The 17541-nt window shown below is 41.7% G+C and overlaps 1 protein-coding gene across 1 annotated transcript; it reads left to right on the top strand.

Moving 5' to 3' along the window:
• Positions 1–778: 778 nt before the first annotated feature.
• On the top strand, positions 779–12051 carry bmp5 (bone morphogenetic protein 5). The gene is given in 7 exon segments (XM_062401802.1): positions 779–1831; positions 4360–4552; positions 8435–8578; positions 8915–9174; positions 10395–10471; positions 10600–10710; positions 10821–12051. Coding segments are annotated over 7 exon segments (1449 nt in total). The 5' UTR covers positions 779–1317; the 3' UTR covers positions 10971–12051.
• The last annotated feature ends 5490 nt before the right edge of the window (positions 12052–17541 follow it).

Below are 17541 nucleotides of genomic sequence, written 5' to 3'. Positions count from 1 at the left end.
CAGAAGGTTTTTTGTTTAGCTATCCACAATTATTGGAAAGTGGAAACCAAAGCAGAGACCCAAGGGAAGCTACGAGCGAGGCTCCTGAAATACCAATTTAACTGCTATCAGTTTGTCCACTAGGTGTCGCTGCGTGGTAATCCACAGCAGCATGTGCAGGAGTAACTTTACATGAGTGGGAGCTTCCTTTTTTCCTCCATGTTGGACAACAGCCAGCCATCACATGGAAACCACTAACTATTAATGTGTCCGATTATTCCAGCATATACTAATACAGCATCTACCATTAACCTAAAGCTCCTCAGGGGATGGAGCTTTATGGTAAAGGTTCAGGTTTGCATGAACTTTTCTGGAGGCCACTCACGTTTTTAACTTTTTTGGGATAAACGATGAAGATGGTTGTGGAACATGCTCTCAGTCTGTGGTTCTTAAGAGTGAATGTGCAGAATCTACATCAATCTTTTTTTAATCTCACGTTATAATAAGCTCATTTTGGGAAATTTGGCTCCTTTGTTTGTGAAATTGATGAAGTTTATTTTTGCAGCATTATTATACTCACCCAGTATTTAAAGAAACAAATTTAGGATACTTGTTGTTGCGGCTGAATGCAGCTGCAGAGCCTCTCTCTCTCCCATAAACACTCTGACTTCAATAAGTTGAGGTGATTAACAGGCTCTGTCATTATTCTTTCACTCGTTAAGACGCGGCCTCTCGGATTTCAAGTGTCTCCTTTTTCACTCCCGAGCCGCCACATTCATCATGGGACCGGAGCTGGAGTTTTATTGCTGCCACTAGAGGTGGATGCAAAAACAACAAAAAAAGAAAAGTTGGGAGTGTGGGATGGACTCAGAGGGCAACTCGCCCCGGTACGCGCTCACTCTCTGGTGGGGGGAGAAGGAAAGAAGAGAAATGCGCACGGGGACCATGAGTGGAGAGCTCACTTTGTGACACAGTTTCATCCTCTTGGAAGTGCGGGGTGATCCCTCGACTCGCTATGGGCGTACCTCCGTTTTTTTTTTTCATCACAGAGGAGTAAGGTGAGGGACGGGGTCATTACTCCATAAATACTTGATGTGGCACAGTCTGTGGATGGAGCCTGGAGAAGTGGGAGCTGGAGGAACCGTGCGCACTGGACTTTCCTGCAGGCTGATCCCTAACTTTAAAAAGTGTTGACTGGTAAAAACAAAAACAAAAAAACATCCTGTGAAACTTTATGCCTCTGGCTAACATGGAGACTCTATGATCGCTTCCGAGTTGCTTTATTTTCCTTTGAGAGTTGCGATGTAGTTCAACTTCACGCCCAAAGTCAGTCCAAAGATGACAGCGCTAACGCCTCTGAACCGCGCCGTGCTCGGACTCGCGTGGAGCTGCCTGAGCTTTCTCTCCTGCGCGCACTGCGGCTTGACTGACAACCATGTGCACTCGAGCTTTATTTACAGGCGGTTGCGCAATCACGAGCGCAGGGAGATCCAGCGAGAGATCCTCTCCATCCTGGGCCTGCCCCACCGTCCGAGGCCCTTCTCTCCCGGGAAGCAGGCGTCCTCCGCGCCGCTCTTCATGATCGACCTGTACAACGCCATGGCCGTGGAAGAGGAGGAGAGCGCGCTCCAGCAGCTGCAGCAGCAGCAGCAGGGCGCGGGGAAGAGCGTCAGTGCCAAGGCTCAAGGGCACTCCAGGAGGGGGTACTACAGCCCGCAGCATGCCGGGTACTCCCGCGTGGCACAGCCCTACCGAGCGGCCCCTCTGCTGGGCCACAGCCGCGCGCTCACCACGGCGCACGACACCAACTTTCTCAATGACGCAGACATGGTCATGAGTTTTGTCAATTTAGGTAAGTGGAGGCCAGTTAAAGTTGCCTCAATGTTAACCTCCTTTTATTTAATCAAAATCCATGAATTTTAACCAATCAATTCATTCAAATTAGATGAAATTCGGTCCAAGTAATATTAAGAATGAACTAATTCAATGCATAATCCTCATCTTTAAAAAAAAAACAGTCCCTCTCCACCGCATGCTCTGATTTTATCCAAACGAGTAGGAATTTACATTTATACACATTAGATGTAATTTTGTTGACAAGAGGAAATAAGAAGTTATAGCTCCTGCAGCAAGAAAGTCAGCTCTCAAGAGTAAGGCCCATATTTAAATCAGTTTATATTTGTCTTGGCCTGCCTCTGATATTGTACGTGGAAATATCAGCACATGGAGTTCATTCATTTTGTCCAAATAATTTAACGCCCTCGAGATTTTGTTTGAATAATCATACACAAGAACTACAAAAACGGTGCTGAGCATCAAAGTTTTTAGTTTTCAGCTTCCCATCACTCAGTTACATGTACAGGGTGCTGCATAGTTTACATTAAAACATGAAAATGCCATTATCTGGCATCACAAGCTGCTTTTGCCTTTTTTTATTTATTTTTTTTCCATTTGTAACAGAATGAACTGTTTGATCATATCCTTTTCTGCTGGTTTCTATATTCTAACAAAGCAGCTGATCAGTATAATGATTGTGTTTGTTCAGTAGCCGCGACCCTTAACCCTGCAGTTCAGAGAAACTTATCAGATGACTGTCTGACCTTGGGGGAAAATTGGTCTAAATGATTTCCTGTTGTTAAAAGGGGAGTGATATTGACTGGTGCCGATGTGTTTCTCCTGGTTCGGGGACTTAGAGTAAGAAGTAGTACCTATTCCTTATATTTGTGACCTTTGCAGCATTTTCTGTTCTTTAATGAGACTTAATACACAAAGCATGGAAACATACTCGAAAGTGGAACATGCAGCACTGCAGAAACCTTAATGAATGATTAAATACAACACCATAAAACAAACTTAACATAATGCCGGCACTGTAGTGTTGAGGATTTTATTTTCTTAAATATGTACAACACTTAAAAGTCATTTTGCGTAGAGTTTCTTGGGAGCATAATCCCTCACCTTGGCCCAGGCCCATCTGTTTCCACTTACCAGTATACCAGGGCATGTACACTGTCAGCCTTGAAAGCTCTGTTCTCGTTCTGGGGACTGTCAGCGAAGTGCTCAATGGGCCTCTGTCTTCAGTACTGTACACTCAAATATAGCTACTGACCTCAGCTGTTTTAGAAATGTCTATTTGGGCCTCATGCAGTTTAATATGCCTACTGTAACTATAAATATGAAGTCAGTTTAAAAACAAATTACGTTTAAACGCATAAATGAGATTGTACACAAAGGGAGTAAAGAATTAACCGCAACACATGAGTTATTTATTCATCATATTACCGGAATAAAGACAATACCCTGGAAGAACCAGCAGAGTCCCGTTTATATGCAACACATCAACAATGCACTGGGCTAACCCTGACCAGGGAGTGAGATCATTATTATTTAATCTTTGGCTGTTTGAAAGTTAAATGCTCGGCGCTCTCTGTGGCACCTCTGCTTCAGATTACTGCCTGTGGCTACTATAATGGAACACGCTCAATGGATAAAAGTCAGACCCGACCTCTGACCTCTTTGTGCTAAGTAACCGCAGACGCTTGCTCTAGATAAAATATCAGGGAAGTGCTCCATGATATCACTGCTGATGTTAGAAAACGCACTGATCAGGGGTGCGAGGCTGTTGGCAGCCACTTTATAGCCCATCAAAGTTTCTTTAGCTTGCAGGGGATTGTGCCCATTCCCTGAGGCTCTTTCAGAGTCATTTTATTGAGGTTTGAAGAAACAAGCAGAGGATGCAGCACCTTCAATTTCTTTCCAAACCTATAAAATCTATGAGTTTGCAAATGTTTTTTAAAAATGACAAGCCCCAAGAAATGATATTTCCACTTCTCTCAACATGTTGAAAATGGCTAGATTAAAAGGTAAAGGGTCATTAAACTCTCTTAGCACATTGTATAAAACCTGTAGGAGGTCGGTGTGAGGTCAGGAATGAGGTCGGAGTCGATACTCACATGACGTGGAGGAGTCCTGTCTGCTCTTTTCTCTCACTTGAGGATCTGACCAAAGTGTCTTTAATTGAAATCAGCCTGTTTTTCTTAACTGACAGCCCATTCATCATGGCCAGAGAATGCAGTTAGGCACACAGTAGAAGGCCTGTCTGGGAACTGCTACCTGTATTCAGTTGACTGATTTAATGAACTGGAAAGTGCTTTTGTTGGTAGTCAAAATGTTTGGATTGGAGCTGGAATGTCGAAGAAGATGTAATAAATTACTCTCTCTCGCCGCGCTAACGCTGGCATTTTTTGTCTTTTGAGCAACACATGCAGCGGTTCAAGGAGGTGAAGCCATAATTTCTGATCAGTGTGTGTGTGTGTGTGTGTGTGTGAAGCTTTGCTGCCAGTAAAAATGAAATTCATCCTAAAATATTTTCTTTCCCAGTGGAGAAAGATAAAGATTTTTCTCATCAGCGAAGGCACTACAAGGAGTTCCGTTTCGATCTGACTCAGATCCCAGACGGAGAGGCCGTGACGGCAGCAGAGTTTCGGATCTACAAGGACCGCAGTCACGCACGTTACGACAATATCACTCTGAAGGTTACCGTGTATCAAGTCATCAAGGAGGTCCCGAACAAGTAAGTGACGAACCGAGAGAAAACCTAAGTACTATTCTAAAGTACGCTACTGTTATTATACTTGAGTATTACTATTTTCTGCTGCTTTGTAGTTTTAAGCATTCATCTGCAAATATAATACAAAGAGTTCAAAGTTACTTTACAGAAAAAAAAAGTGTTGTACTGTTTTTACATTAAACCAATATCAATACACAAAAAATGATATATAACTCAAATAGCCCTCAGTGGAGAGCATACCTCCAACAAGGCCCCACACCCGCCTTGTGAAACCACATTTAACTTTAAACCGACTCATAAATATCAGTCCCCTTAACATGCCTGATTTTATTTCATCAAGAGCTTTGAATTTTTCTCAAAGAAATCAATGGAAATACAGAAAAATGGCCAATCTCACCATTTTGACGAAATTGAAAAAGAAATCCTGCATCTGCCTCCTGATCCAGTCCACAACAAACAACTTAATTCCAGCAAGTTTTCTGGTAATCCGTTTTCTAGTTTTTGTGTAATCCTGCTAAAACAAACAAACAAACAAACAATTTCAGAATTAAAACATAAACTTATTTGCGGAGGTGAAAGATAAAGGGCTCTTCCCCCAACCAGCTACATCATTAACATGCTGCTTTCTCAGTAGCATCATAGTAAGGTAATATAACAGGGACATTTCTGTTTCCTCTTGAGTGATAATTAAAAGTATTTTTTATTTATTATTAGTATATACTTGCTAATTTACATGATTGGGAAAATCATTAATGCTTTTATTTTGTTCCTACTTTTATTCAAGTTAAAGATCTATATGCTTCCTGTCGCAGTGATTAAAAGGGAATAATTTGAGTGTCTTCATTTGTTGAGGAACAAACAGATGTGGATTGATGACATCCCAAATTAATCCGGTCTCATGTGATCCCAGAAGAATCAATCATCCCAAAGAAAACGATTTTGACTTGAAGCTTGCTCTCAGTTAATGAAAAAGCTGTGAAACACAGATCAGGCAGTCAAACATCCCCCTGTCGGCAAGTGCAAATTGATTGAAAGGAAACAGAAATAGCTGTTACTTCAGCTGTGCTTTGATCCGCTGCACTAATCTCATTTCACAGTTTAAAAAAAAAAGCCCAACAGTCCGGCGGCCTTTGTCTTGCGTGGCTGAAAGTTTCCAATCGCACAGAACGTCCCTCTATCTCCAACTCTGCTCTCCTTCATTCGCACCATGTCTGCCTTACAAATATAGTCCGCGGATAAAGAGAGCTCCATTAGCGAGTTGGCCACTTATGAAGCTTGGAAGGTCCATCAGTTATCACTCGTCTTGTGTTGCCTGCCAAACTGGCCGGGGCCCAGATGAAACCATGAGGGCCCAGACTAGAGGGGGGGGGGGGCCCTCCTTTGGGTGCTCCCCTGATCACTGTTATGCCCGCCACCTGCCTGTCTTAACAATATACCGGAAGTTTAAACCATGACATAGCTGAATACACAGGGGTGTATTTAAAAGTGGGCCCACATTCGCTTGCCAAAAATGTGTGTGGGTGATTGAAGGGGAGATATGGCCCTCCTGGGCTTTGAAAGGGTCCAAGTCATTGGACTCTGCCATCTTAAAGGGAAAGACGGCTGCAGTTTAAGTTTTCACACAGGTTTTCGTGGGGAATAACATGTTTCTGTTAGTGTTCGCTAACGAAAAGCTCAGCTTCCCCAGTGCGAAAAAGCTTAGATACGTTATCAGAGTGTGCGATTTAAAAACAACCAGTTTTTTCAAGCTTAACAAACCACAGTGAATTTATGTTTGAGTAATATTAGCTTTTAAAACCACACACGTTATGTCATGTTTTTCTTCAATGGGTCTGACTAAATCGTTTTTTGTAACCATTAATAAATGCGACTCAAGACTTTTTAAGACTTTTTTTAACACCATTTGAAATACCATGGAAATAGACACAAAAATTTAAAATAAACTTACAACTAAATACATTTAAGCCCATTAGACTCCACCACATGGATCCTCATTGTCTCATGATTAAAATACTTTTGACACACAGCACACTTCCAGGCATTCTTAAACCACTTATTGTTTAACGTACATTTCCTCATGTTCATAAACTTTGGCCTGAAAGGAATTAGTTAATCTCATAACCGTAACCGGAGATGGTCAAATGAGGCTGATGAGGGGGGATGTATGGGTTGTATTTTTCAGTGTAGCCTGCCGTTACTAGTTTTTCCAGGATTACCAACCCCAGCTTTAAGTTATAGTTCTTTGAGTGAATTAAATGAATTTAAATAGGACTTTCTCAAGGATGCAGGATAGAGCTTTTTAGCCGTCACTCCTCTCTCACATCTTGTCATTACTTTAAAAGCACTTCAAGGCTGCATTCAATGTTAAATATGTGAAGGCTAAGATTAAACTGCAGATACTGTTGTGAAAGATTAGACTTTTGGACAAGATTTGAAGTGATGTTTACAACCACTGAAGTGCTACGTGTTTATCGCTGAGGTCCAACAAACTCATAGAATGAAATTCCTCCTTTTATACCATGCGCAGAGCCAGTTTCTTGGAGGAATTTGAAACCAACTGTTCAGGGTACTTTACAAGTCACTATGCACCAACCAGACCTTCTTTCGCTTGACTCCATCAACGTCCTGTCCTGGAGCTTACTGCTACTAATAGATAATAGCTGCATATGAACCGAATTTGTAGGAAACGGAGGAAAGAGTCAATACAAAGTTTAAAACAAGGCGTTACCTGTTTCCTCTATCGCTGGTAGCCACTCAGTTAAACTCCCTTTCAGCGGAACAGTACATCCAGTAATCACAGATTAAAGGGGATGGTGGATAAACATTTATTCTTCCAGGGAATCGTGGATTCTTGCCTGCAGAAAATAAATTATCACGGGATATAAGCCTATAACGCTGTACATTAAAAAGAGGAAGTTCAGTCAGTCATAAGGATTAACCTTGTGTGGAATTCCACATGAGGTTGAGTTTTATTACACCTGTAATAAACACATGAGTTGTTCCTGATTCATCGAGGCCATGTGGAAAAATCTTTGTTCCCTGTGAGCAGCACCATGTAACCGCAAAAACTGAATAGGCCTTATCCGATCTGCTGCCTGAAAGGAATCCAATGCAAATTGCGGAGCGGGGCTTTTTCAACTGCAGGGCTGATTGATGCCTTATGTCAGGCTTATGTTAAAAATACACACGGGCTGATAGACACGACGCCCATCGAATGTCTGAAACCTTGGCACATGGCTCGCCAGACAACTCTGCAGTTTATTACAAGCTGCAGCTTCTTCAACAATAGCGTTGATCCGCTGCGCCAAATATCAGTGCCAGGGCCCTTTTTTTTCCGAGAGAGAATGATTAGTCTCGAAAGGATAAAGAGATGAAGAGACTAATTGCAGCTGCACAGATTCTGGTTTCCGCTGCAGAGTTTTGGCGGAAGCATCCATTTGTGATCAGTCAGTGATACCTTGTTTATCTGTTCTGGTCTAACTGGTTAAGACTGCTTGGATTCAGTTTGAATGGCCTCGAAGAAGCATGTGGTTTCTCTGCTGTCTCCCATTACTGCTCTGCTGCATTAAGATGCATGGGCCGTTATTTATTTATAGAGCTTAAACTGAAACAGGCACAGAGGTTTTGTAATTTGTTTATAACACAGCTGTAAAGTGACCACATTCATTTCACCATCTGTTTGACCGACACCGGTGTGAAGCATGGGAGGAACCAATCTTGAAAAGCCAACATACCCACAGAGACAAGATATTAAACCAATTGTGATTGGACTAATCAGAGGACACGCTGTATGTCAGTTTGTTCTGTGACTGAGTGTAGTAGCATCATCGTAACTGCGGCTTATTCAACGTAGATGTTCCTTTGTTTCCCTTCTTCTACCTTCAGAGATGCAGAGACGTTCCTGCTCGACTCCAGAAAGGTCCAGGGGTCCGACGGCGGCTGGCTGGTGTTCGACCTCACGGCCACCAGCAACCACTGGGTGATGAACCCGCAGCAGAACCTGGGCCTGCAGCTCTGTGTGGAGACTTTCGATGGCAAGTTCCGCATTTCTTTCAATGAGTTTGACATTTGTTCCTTTCATCATTACCCCGCCGGGTTTTGCTTAGAATCTCGGAATCTAGAAAGGGTCAGGAAGTTCATCGTTTAAGATAATCGACAATGTCTGCATGTGATTAAAAATGTATTTTCATTGATTTAAGAACAAAATGCAACCTTTTCATTTGACAATCTGTACTTTGTCATTATTTATCACCAGTAAATGACCATAAATCCACAAGGAAGATTCATGGGTTGATCCAGTCTTTGTGTTTGTAACATTTGTACGATGCCCGACTTCTGGCTAACAATGAAAAAGTATAAAATATCCTGTTTTTCTTTCGTTTTGTTTCTTCTTTCTTAAGTTTTATTTACCTGCTGATTTTTCAAAGGACGGAGTATCAACATCAAATCTGCTGGAATCATTGGGAGAAATGGGCCCCAGTCCAAGCAGCCGTTCCTGGTTGCTTTCTTTAAGGCCAGCGGGGTGTTGCTTCGCTCTGTCAGAGCTGCAGGCGGGAAAAAGAAGAGCCACAATCGCAATAAATCAACCAATCAGCAAGAATCATCTCGGGCCCCGAAAACTGGAGGTACGTGCACTTTTATGATGTTGCTGTTTTCACCTTATGGACATGAAATCACTAAATAAACCACAATCCATCTGCCCTGTTTATCTCTTTTGCCAGACTTAACCTGCAGCAGAATATATCCACAGTGACCAGAATTCTGTTTAATAAAAAATGTCTTGTTTATAAGAAATGTGCACTAACATATTCTAGAGGGCAGTCGTCCATGAATTCAGGATGGAATGAGCTCACACTTGCACGACTTTAGATATTTACTCTAGTTCATAGCTTCATTCTGCAAATTGATCTTTTGTTTGCACCTCCTAAACTTTTTCTTTTAAGTTGTTATTCTGGCAAAACAATAACATTTTGACTTTTTAACTAGAATGGCACAAAGTAGAGTGAATATATCAGCCAAGGCACAGCAGTTCCTCTCATTTCAAAGCACTTTTTTAAACCAATCCAAATTGATTTGGATCTGCACCCAATAGCACACGCTCGTCAGTATAAGTCCTCTAAATATTTTTCAGCAAGATCCACAAACTATTCTCTGAGAAATAAATGTATTTGTTGTCAAAGAAAGAAAAAATATCCAGGGATCCACCAGATCCAGATCTGAACCAACAGTTGATACGTTCTTCTTTGGGTCATGTTTAACCCCTCCATCAAATTTCATGGAAATCGGTTGAGTAGGTTTTGTGCAATCCTGCTAAAAACAAAGAAATGCAAACGCAGACGTAACGTCGGTGGTAGAGCCAGAACTTTCTTCTGATCTACACGTCAGGAGTATTAAGCCCAACTGATATTGCTGCGACTAAATTAGTACAACAGATTTTGGTGTAGCCCTTAATTCCCTGTGCTGTTCAGTTCATTAATCATTTGTCGTTACTCATTTGGAAAATAAATTAAAAATCCCAGCAGAGTGATCGGATGAATTACTGTTATCCCTGTGTTTGTCTTGCCTGTTCCGCAGCTCTCCAGTTACAGCTTCTCCACATCCGACTCCACAAGCAATCAAATTTTGCAGTAACATGCGCTCTTTGTGGTCAGTTCAACATGTATCGGGAACATTTCCAAGCGTCATGTCGATGTATGGATCCACAGTGAACATTTCCATATTTGCTCAGCGCTGCATATGGTTTTAATGCATTCGGTTATGGCTTTAACTGCCGTGTTTACCTTCCAACACTAAGTGAGCGGCACGTGTTGCTTTCAGTCATATAATGAGTCATCTACATTTTCAGATTTCAACACCAGCGAGCAGAAGCAAGCCTGTAAGAAGCATGAGCTCTACGTCAGCTTTCGAGATCTGGGCTGGCAGGTGAGTCGATTTTCGGCAGTAACTCATAATGAATAACACACTTTCTCATTCGGATTGTACGGTGACGTCAAGAAATAACGCATCCTGTGTCGTAAATAAGGGAAGTAAATTGTGTCCTTCTTGTCAAGGACTGGATCATTGCACCGGAGGGCTACGCCGCTTTTTACTGTGACGGCGAATGCTCGTTTCCACTCAACGCACACATGAACGCAACAAATCACGCAATCGTGCAAACCCTGGTGAGTGTTCTTTGCACGTGCAATAAAATCAAAGCTGCCATAATGTTCTCGGCGCAGATATAATTCATAATACAACTGTTTCGCCTCTTTTTTTATTCTCTCACATCCAGGTTCATTTAATGTTTCCTGACAACGTGCCAAAACCGTGTTGTGCCCCGACCAAGCTCAACGCAATCTCAGTTCTTTACTTTGACGACAGCTCCAACGTCATCCTCAAGAAATATAGAAATATGGTCGTTAGGTCTTGTGGTTGCCATTAGCGAACGGTGACACTCACTTTAATTTATGTAATCTGGGATGGGAATCGCTGGAAAAAAACACCCCTGCTGCAGGTGTCATGTGATGTACAGTTTAATGTATATAACGTTTTACTACCTAATTTATTTTCTTTTTTAAAAAATAGCACTGAATATTGTCATATTTCAATGATTAGGACAAAATGATTTTACTTCTACGCCAGTTATCTTATAACTTTTGTGTCCGTCGGCATGTACTCTCTCTTAGTTACGTCTGTATGATGCGTTTAGGAGTAAATTATTCACTGGAGTCATTATAATACATGAGGTCGATTACCCTTCTGCTTGTTTTGCCATTTTACTGAATAAAATGTGCTGTGGATGCACATTGAGGATATCTAGAATCACACTTTGAGATATGATGTTTTTTTTCTTCGGTGCTCATTTATTATTTGTTTACTTAATGGACCAACAATTACAAATGACGATTGCAGAGTGAATACGTCAAAATGCGGCATTAGGCCTTGAGGTACGCTGGTGACCAGGTTGCTCCTGCCGCTCTCCCATGGTCAGCTGGGATTGGCTCCAGCTCCCGCTGCGACCCTCCGTGAATAAACATTGTAGAAAATGGATTGATGGGTGGAAAATGCTGCTAAAAATTCATTTGATAAACAAGTTTGACCTCAGGGTTTCTCCTATCGCTTTAACGTCACAACTTGAACGGGCTGTTGGAAATATTTGAAATCAAATTGGATCAGTGGAAAACGGAAAACAGTGAGTTTTCACTAACATAAACCAAACTGCCCAAAGCTATTCTCAAGCTGTCACCGTCTTTCAGCACTGATACTGTTTCACCGTTTCCACCTCAGCTTTTCTTTTTCTTTTTTTCTCGTTTCGTTCTCAGAAGGGGATTTCGTCGGCCCGGAATGAAAAATGCTCTGTGAATGCTCTACAATTTATTTTCATCTTTTACACAACCGTAATGTAAATCTCTTCCTTAAACACTGTTTCTCGTTTCCTCTGCCGGATCCACGCTGCAGAACGCTGCACGCTAAATCTAGTTTGTGTTTGGGGAAGCTATATCTCAATGTAGAGTGATGTGTATTTAAATAAATATACCACTTGGAAACACCCACAGTATCTTGTGTTTTTGACTTGACTTGACCTCTCAGCTCTTCTTGCACCCCAATATATAAATGCAGAAATACATTAAATCTTCAAGTTTCCATTTAAAAAAAGGAGATTGTTTTTCGCTTCCTCTTTGTATTTCTGTTCGGAGCTCTGCGGCATGTTTCCAGAAGACCGCCTCAGATTTATAAATGTTTGACAAGTATGATATAAACTGGGAGTCCACCCACAGAGCTTGTTGACGTGCTCATGGGGAGTGGTAATGCTAGTGGTCCGGCACTAACAGTAAAGCGGTGCTGTGACCTCCAAAGCCACCCCTAAAGGGTGATTATCGCGAGGCTGCCAGTGGAGAAATGTATATCATTTTGTAACCAATCCCTTCCAGATTATGGAGGGGAAGACACTATCCATCACATGATTTATGTGCCGTGTATGACACACCTCTGCTTTGCTTGCATTCTTTACACTCATATTTTGACTTTTGCCATCTGCTCTGGGCTATAGGATTCACTCCTAAACCGAGCGAGCTGCTGAGTCTCTGTCGCGGTCGGGACGAGCAGAACGTCCAGAAGGTGCTATTTGCAGAGAAGTGCTCTGGTAACTCGCTGATTTCCAATGGTCTTGGAAATGTAGGAATTAGGTTATGGATTAATATTTATTTGCACAACTGTGTTGGCCTTCGCCGAACACAGGATATGTACTGTTGCGCTCTCTCTTCTCCCAGCTTCCCACCTTATACCATTTTTTTTCTCTGACACGGCAGAACATTGAGTGACTGTATTTCACTTAATTAAAAGCAGTGGCTGGCCTGCCCAGATGTTATGTGGGCTGCATCTTAAAGGAGTGTTGACATTCGGTGAATAGAGGAGGCCACCTGCTAACTTAACTCTTGGCTTGAAGGGTGATTTGCATTCCTGTGGCCTGTTGCCTGGCATGATTACTCCTAGCACTTCACAATCCCATCTACTGTTTAATATCATGGATTCCTTCCAATTCAACTCCATTTCTTCCTTTTTCTGTAAAGCAGTGGAGAGTGGCAATGAATGAGCGCCTATTCAGCCTCACAGTCCTCCCGATGGCAGCCCCCTGACCACATGAAACCAGAGGGCAACAATTGCCATACTCGGGGGCAGATTAATATATTGGCCTCCGCTCCTTTGAGACCCCTGTGGTCAAAAAGCAGCCTGCAGTGAGTCAGAGGTGCCTCGACATTCATCAGACCAGCACTTCCAGTGGCCACTTCTGAAACCAGCTGGAAAAAGGGTCAGACCCAGTGGCAGTTTACTTTTCATGAAGGGCTTCTCGTGCATTATTCATGCAATCATTCATTCATTTGGGTTTACCGTACATGTCGCGGCTCACTGTTGGCTTTACATAAACACTCTTACATAATTTCAGGATCTGTTTCCAGGTGATGACATTTAGTTTTTTTTTTTTTTTTTCTACCACAAACATGTTTATTCCCTTAAAGTGATTGAGAAAACAGATGTGTCCATGTGAGTGGCTGTTAGGAACATGTTCTTATTTTCAGAAAATGGGATATATTTAGGTTTGGTTATGAGAGATCATCTTGAAGCTCTTAAAAGAGCGGGGACTGGCCGTCGGTCAAAAATTACAAATGCTTAATGATTCCAGTCGTTTTTTTTTTTTTATAACAAAACCATCACCAGCAGTCGGACGGACATTGACAGATACCCCCCCGCAAAACAAAAAAACGTTACGGCTGCTGTGATGAGACAATGATCTTGTCAATCTTTGGCCTCCAAGTAAAATAGTCTATACAAGTCTATGATATAAAAGTAACTCAGGATAAATAACACTTCATAAGTAAGCAATAGAAAGACTGAAAGAGAAGTTGTTTATTTTCCTTGCCAGTGAAGTGCTCCTTTCGAAACTTCACTGTTGGAATGTTGTGTTATCTTTTCCCCTGTTAATGCTCCGGGGCTACTTCAGAATTCTTCCTTGTCATTAGTGAGTCCTCCTCAGACACTTTTGATTGTTGGTGAGCTGGATGTTGTCTATGGTGCAGAGTGAAGTAAGAAAACTCATCCTACCTTGTTTATCTGCAATAAAGGTTTAAACGTCAATGTTTCTTTAATAAATTGAAATAAGATACGGGGTCCTCACACAGCCAGACAGATGTTTGTGGAATTAGTTGGTAGATTATATACAGATAAATGTGTAAGAACTCAACTTTCTATTTTTCTTTGCTTGGCTTCCTAAACATTTATGTAGTTAAATTCCCATCATGGTTTATTTACTTTATATTTACTCTATATTTTGAGATGTTCCTAATTTTGTCCAGTTGCAAATGTTGAGTAGTGAATGAAAGACATTTTAAGTTTGACATAATTATATCCATAAACTATGAACCTAAATATTTATTCACAGTCTACAGGGTTCAAATGGCCAGTTAACGTAAAGAAACAATTCTAGTTTAACAAAGTTTCTGCAAAGTGCTCTGTTTCTGCAACTCTCGACTCTAATGTTGGCAGTTGACTGACGCGACGCTTATTTTGATCACGTTCTGGTCAATTTATTACGACTGCAAAACATAGTAGTTACTGTTCGTTTGGCTTAGTGGCTCCATGTTTCATCGACTCGCCCTCTGTTAACCAGAGATCTTTTTCTTTCTGCCGCCCCGCGTTTATTTGCACAGTCTCACGTTGCAGTCCATCCACCAGGCAAGTGAAATTGTATCTAATAAAAATGTTGTGCAGTTTACCTAATTCATCTCCCCACATATGGTTCTCCTTATTTGTGTTCTGTGGGTGGGCTATGATTTCCATACAGCTCAATCAGTCCCTCTTGAGCGAGGGGGACCAGATGGGTCACATTTTTACACGTTGTTTGGTATGACAAGGCTGCGGCAGGACCGGCGAGGAATGTGTCCTCACGGAGGGCAAGCGCAGACGCTCTCCGTTCTGTTTGCTTGTTATTCACATAAATGCACGTTAGCTTCCCCGAGCCAGCGAGCAGAGGACTCGGGGTTCTGGGAGTTACAACAGACCTTCTGTGAACTCAACTGTCACTTCCCATTACCATTAGGGGTGGCACCTGTGCAGTTAAATATGTATTTTGAAATCTTGTTCTTTCAGTTAAACATGTGCATTAAAATGTCTGAGCGGGGTCATTTCATTATTCAACACCACAGCTTGCGTGAGAGGATTATTAATTCTAAATAAATCCATACATCCTAGTTGGGGTTTTTCCGTTTTCTTTTTTTTCCTATTGCAGGCAGCTTTTTATGAGCATATTTTTCCATGAGAACACAGGAACACATACAAGTCTCAGTAGGAATAAAAGCTTCTGTCATGATACGCTAACAACGTCTGTGCTCTTCGTTTTGCTTGGATTAGTTATGTTCTCCTGTCACCCATCTATTGTACAATTTATGTCAAAGAACGCATAAAATAGAAAAAAGACAGCTCTGAAGGAAGAAAAGGAAACAAACCAAAGCAGATGCACAGAATGTGAATCTGCTGCAGAGGCCAAGGATATTTGTAGCCTTGGCCTAATCATGCTGTTTTACTGTATCACTGAGCATTTGAACTGATGTTTAATATGTTGCCAAAACAGGACACGTCAGAAGAATGTGGGCATATCTGGGGACAATTATGGAACAAAGAACACAAGTAAAACAGAACAGAAACACAATCCATCCTATAAAGGTAAAACGTTCCTATTAAAACCTGCTGCTCTGTTGGTTCTCAAATTATTTAAATTTTTTTAAGCAGGATTTCCACTAGTATTTAAAAGCAATGCACTGCCTCTGTGTTGATCACAATCAAGTAATTCTAAAGTATCTTTGTTAACTAATTATAACAGACGTGTTTTATTTGAATGCTGTGTAAATAGAGAGTATAAAGCTCCTTCCTGTAGAGTATGTCCAAGAGTTTTAAATCATGCATAAACGTCAGTCATTGGCTCTGTAGATTCATAAAATGAGTAGCTGTTATATAATACTATAATATTTAAGAGAATCAACAAAGGCTTGTGGGGTTATTTATTTTCCACTTTACTCCATTATACACTTCATTGAGTGTTACAAGAAGGTGTGAAACTGTGACAACATCCACTGCCCCCCCCCCCCTCCTCCCCCCCACACACACACACACCCACACCCAGATGTGTTTGGTTCTGTCTATAAACATCTCACCCTGACAGTGCTGAAATTGTTTTTGTTGTAAGATATATGTGTCTGTGCTCGAAGACACATTTCCATGAGTAAACAATATTTTTACTTAACCATTGTCGTCTACTCCCAGTAGCATCAAGGAATTGAACAGAGCTCCACTCTACTACTGCACCAAAATTTAGAAAGCGAATAGAGATGTTAACAGCCGCCACTTAACCCGCTTCACGTGAATTCCTGCCGCCGTAAACTCGGCTGTGAAATTCAATTTCTCCCACCAAAGGATATGGACACACCGGAGGAAATCTTTGTGCTTTATGATCCAGCCGGAGCTGTAATCCAGCCGTGTCGTCCTCCACGGTGCAATATAAAAATCTGTACAATATATATCTGGCCGTGAAGAAACACCCTGTGAGAACGCAGTGTTGACTTGTGCCTTTGTGCGGAATGAGCTGACGACTTTAGCACGTTGGAATTAATGATTATTGATTATTAACTGTGTTCTCTGATCTCCCCTCCTATTGTACGGTTTGTTATTCTGCACAGTTCCACAATGCTTCCCTCAATAAGCCGGACAAATTGTATTCTATGAATCAGCTCTAAACAGACGTGTATATGATCATGTGTGGACCGGAACCCGGCACACAGGTCAGTGGCTTTTGCGACTCATAGCCACGGGACGCTCTGTAGTGTGATGACTGTGAGGATAATCTTTAGCACACATGCTGTCTCGAAGGGGAGCTGTGGAAAGTTGGCTCTGGGTGGACCGGCCTTCCTGAAGAAACTGTGAGGTAGGCTGCTATTTTTATCAGGGCTTTTTTTGATTTTTTTTAAATGTGTATGTGGTTGTTTTTTTATCTTGGCACATGGATGACTATGATGGGAATGAGGTGTATTGACGCTTTTCTTTGCACAAGAGCAAGATTTTTGATTTGTGATATAGTGCTGAGTTCCTACAGACCATCTTCAGTCAGGATTCCCTTTCAATTATTCACCATCAAGTTGTCTTTTGCTGTCGGAGCTTCCATCTTCCCTCGGTATGGAAGCCGCTGTCATGATTGCTCCTTTCAGGGGCGGTGATAAGGTACTATACGCTCCCCACCAGGACTCTCATGTTGTTACAGTTCAGTTCACATCCATGATGTAGAAATTGAAGACGGATGGAGGATGAAAATTGATTTAATCTGGTTCCTGTTTTCTTTCTCCCCTTTGTTTTCAGTATATATCTGAGAGCCTAAAAAGCCCTCTTTCATGCTATGCCGAAACCTGTGCTCCATAAAGTGCTGCTTTTCACATCTGTTTCTTTCTTAGCGCACAAGAAAGGAGAATAGT

This window comes from Platichthys flesus, chromosome 12, assembly GCF_949316205.1.
Source record: "Platichthys flesus chromosome 12, fPlaFle2.1, whole genome shotgun sequence".
In the NCBI taxonomy this organism is placed as follows: Eukaryota; Metazoa; Chordata; class Actinopteri; order Pleuronectiformes; family Pleuronectidae; genus Platichthys; species Platichthys flesus.
The sequence above is the reverse complement of the archived record's forward strand: the minus strand, read 5'-3'. Positions and strand labels throughout refer to the sequence as shown.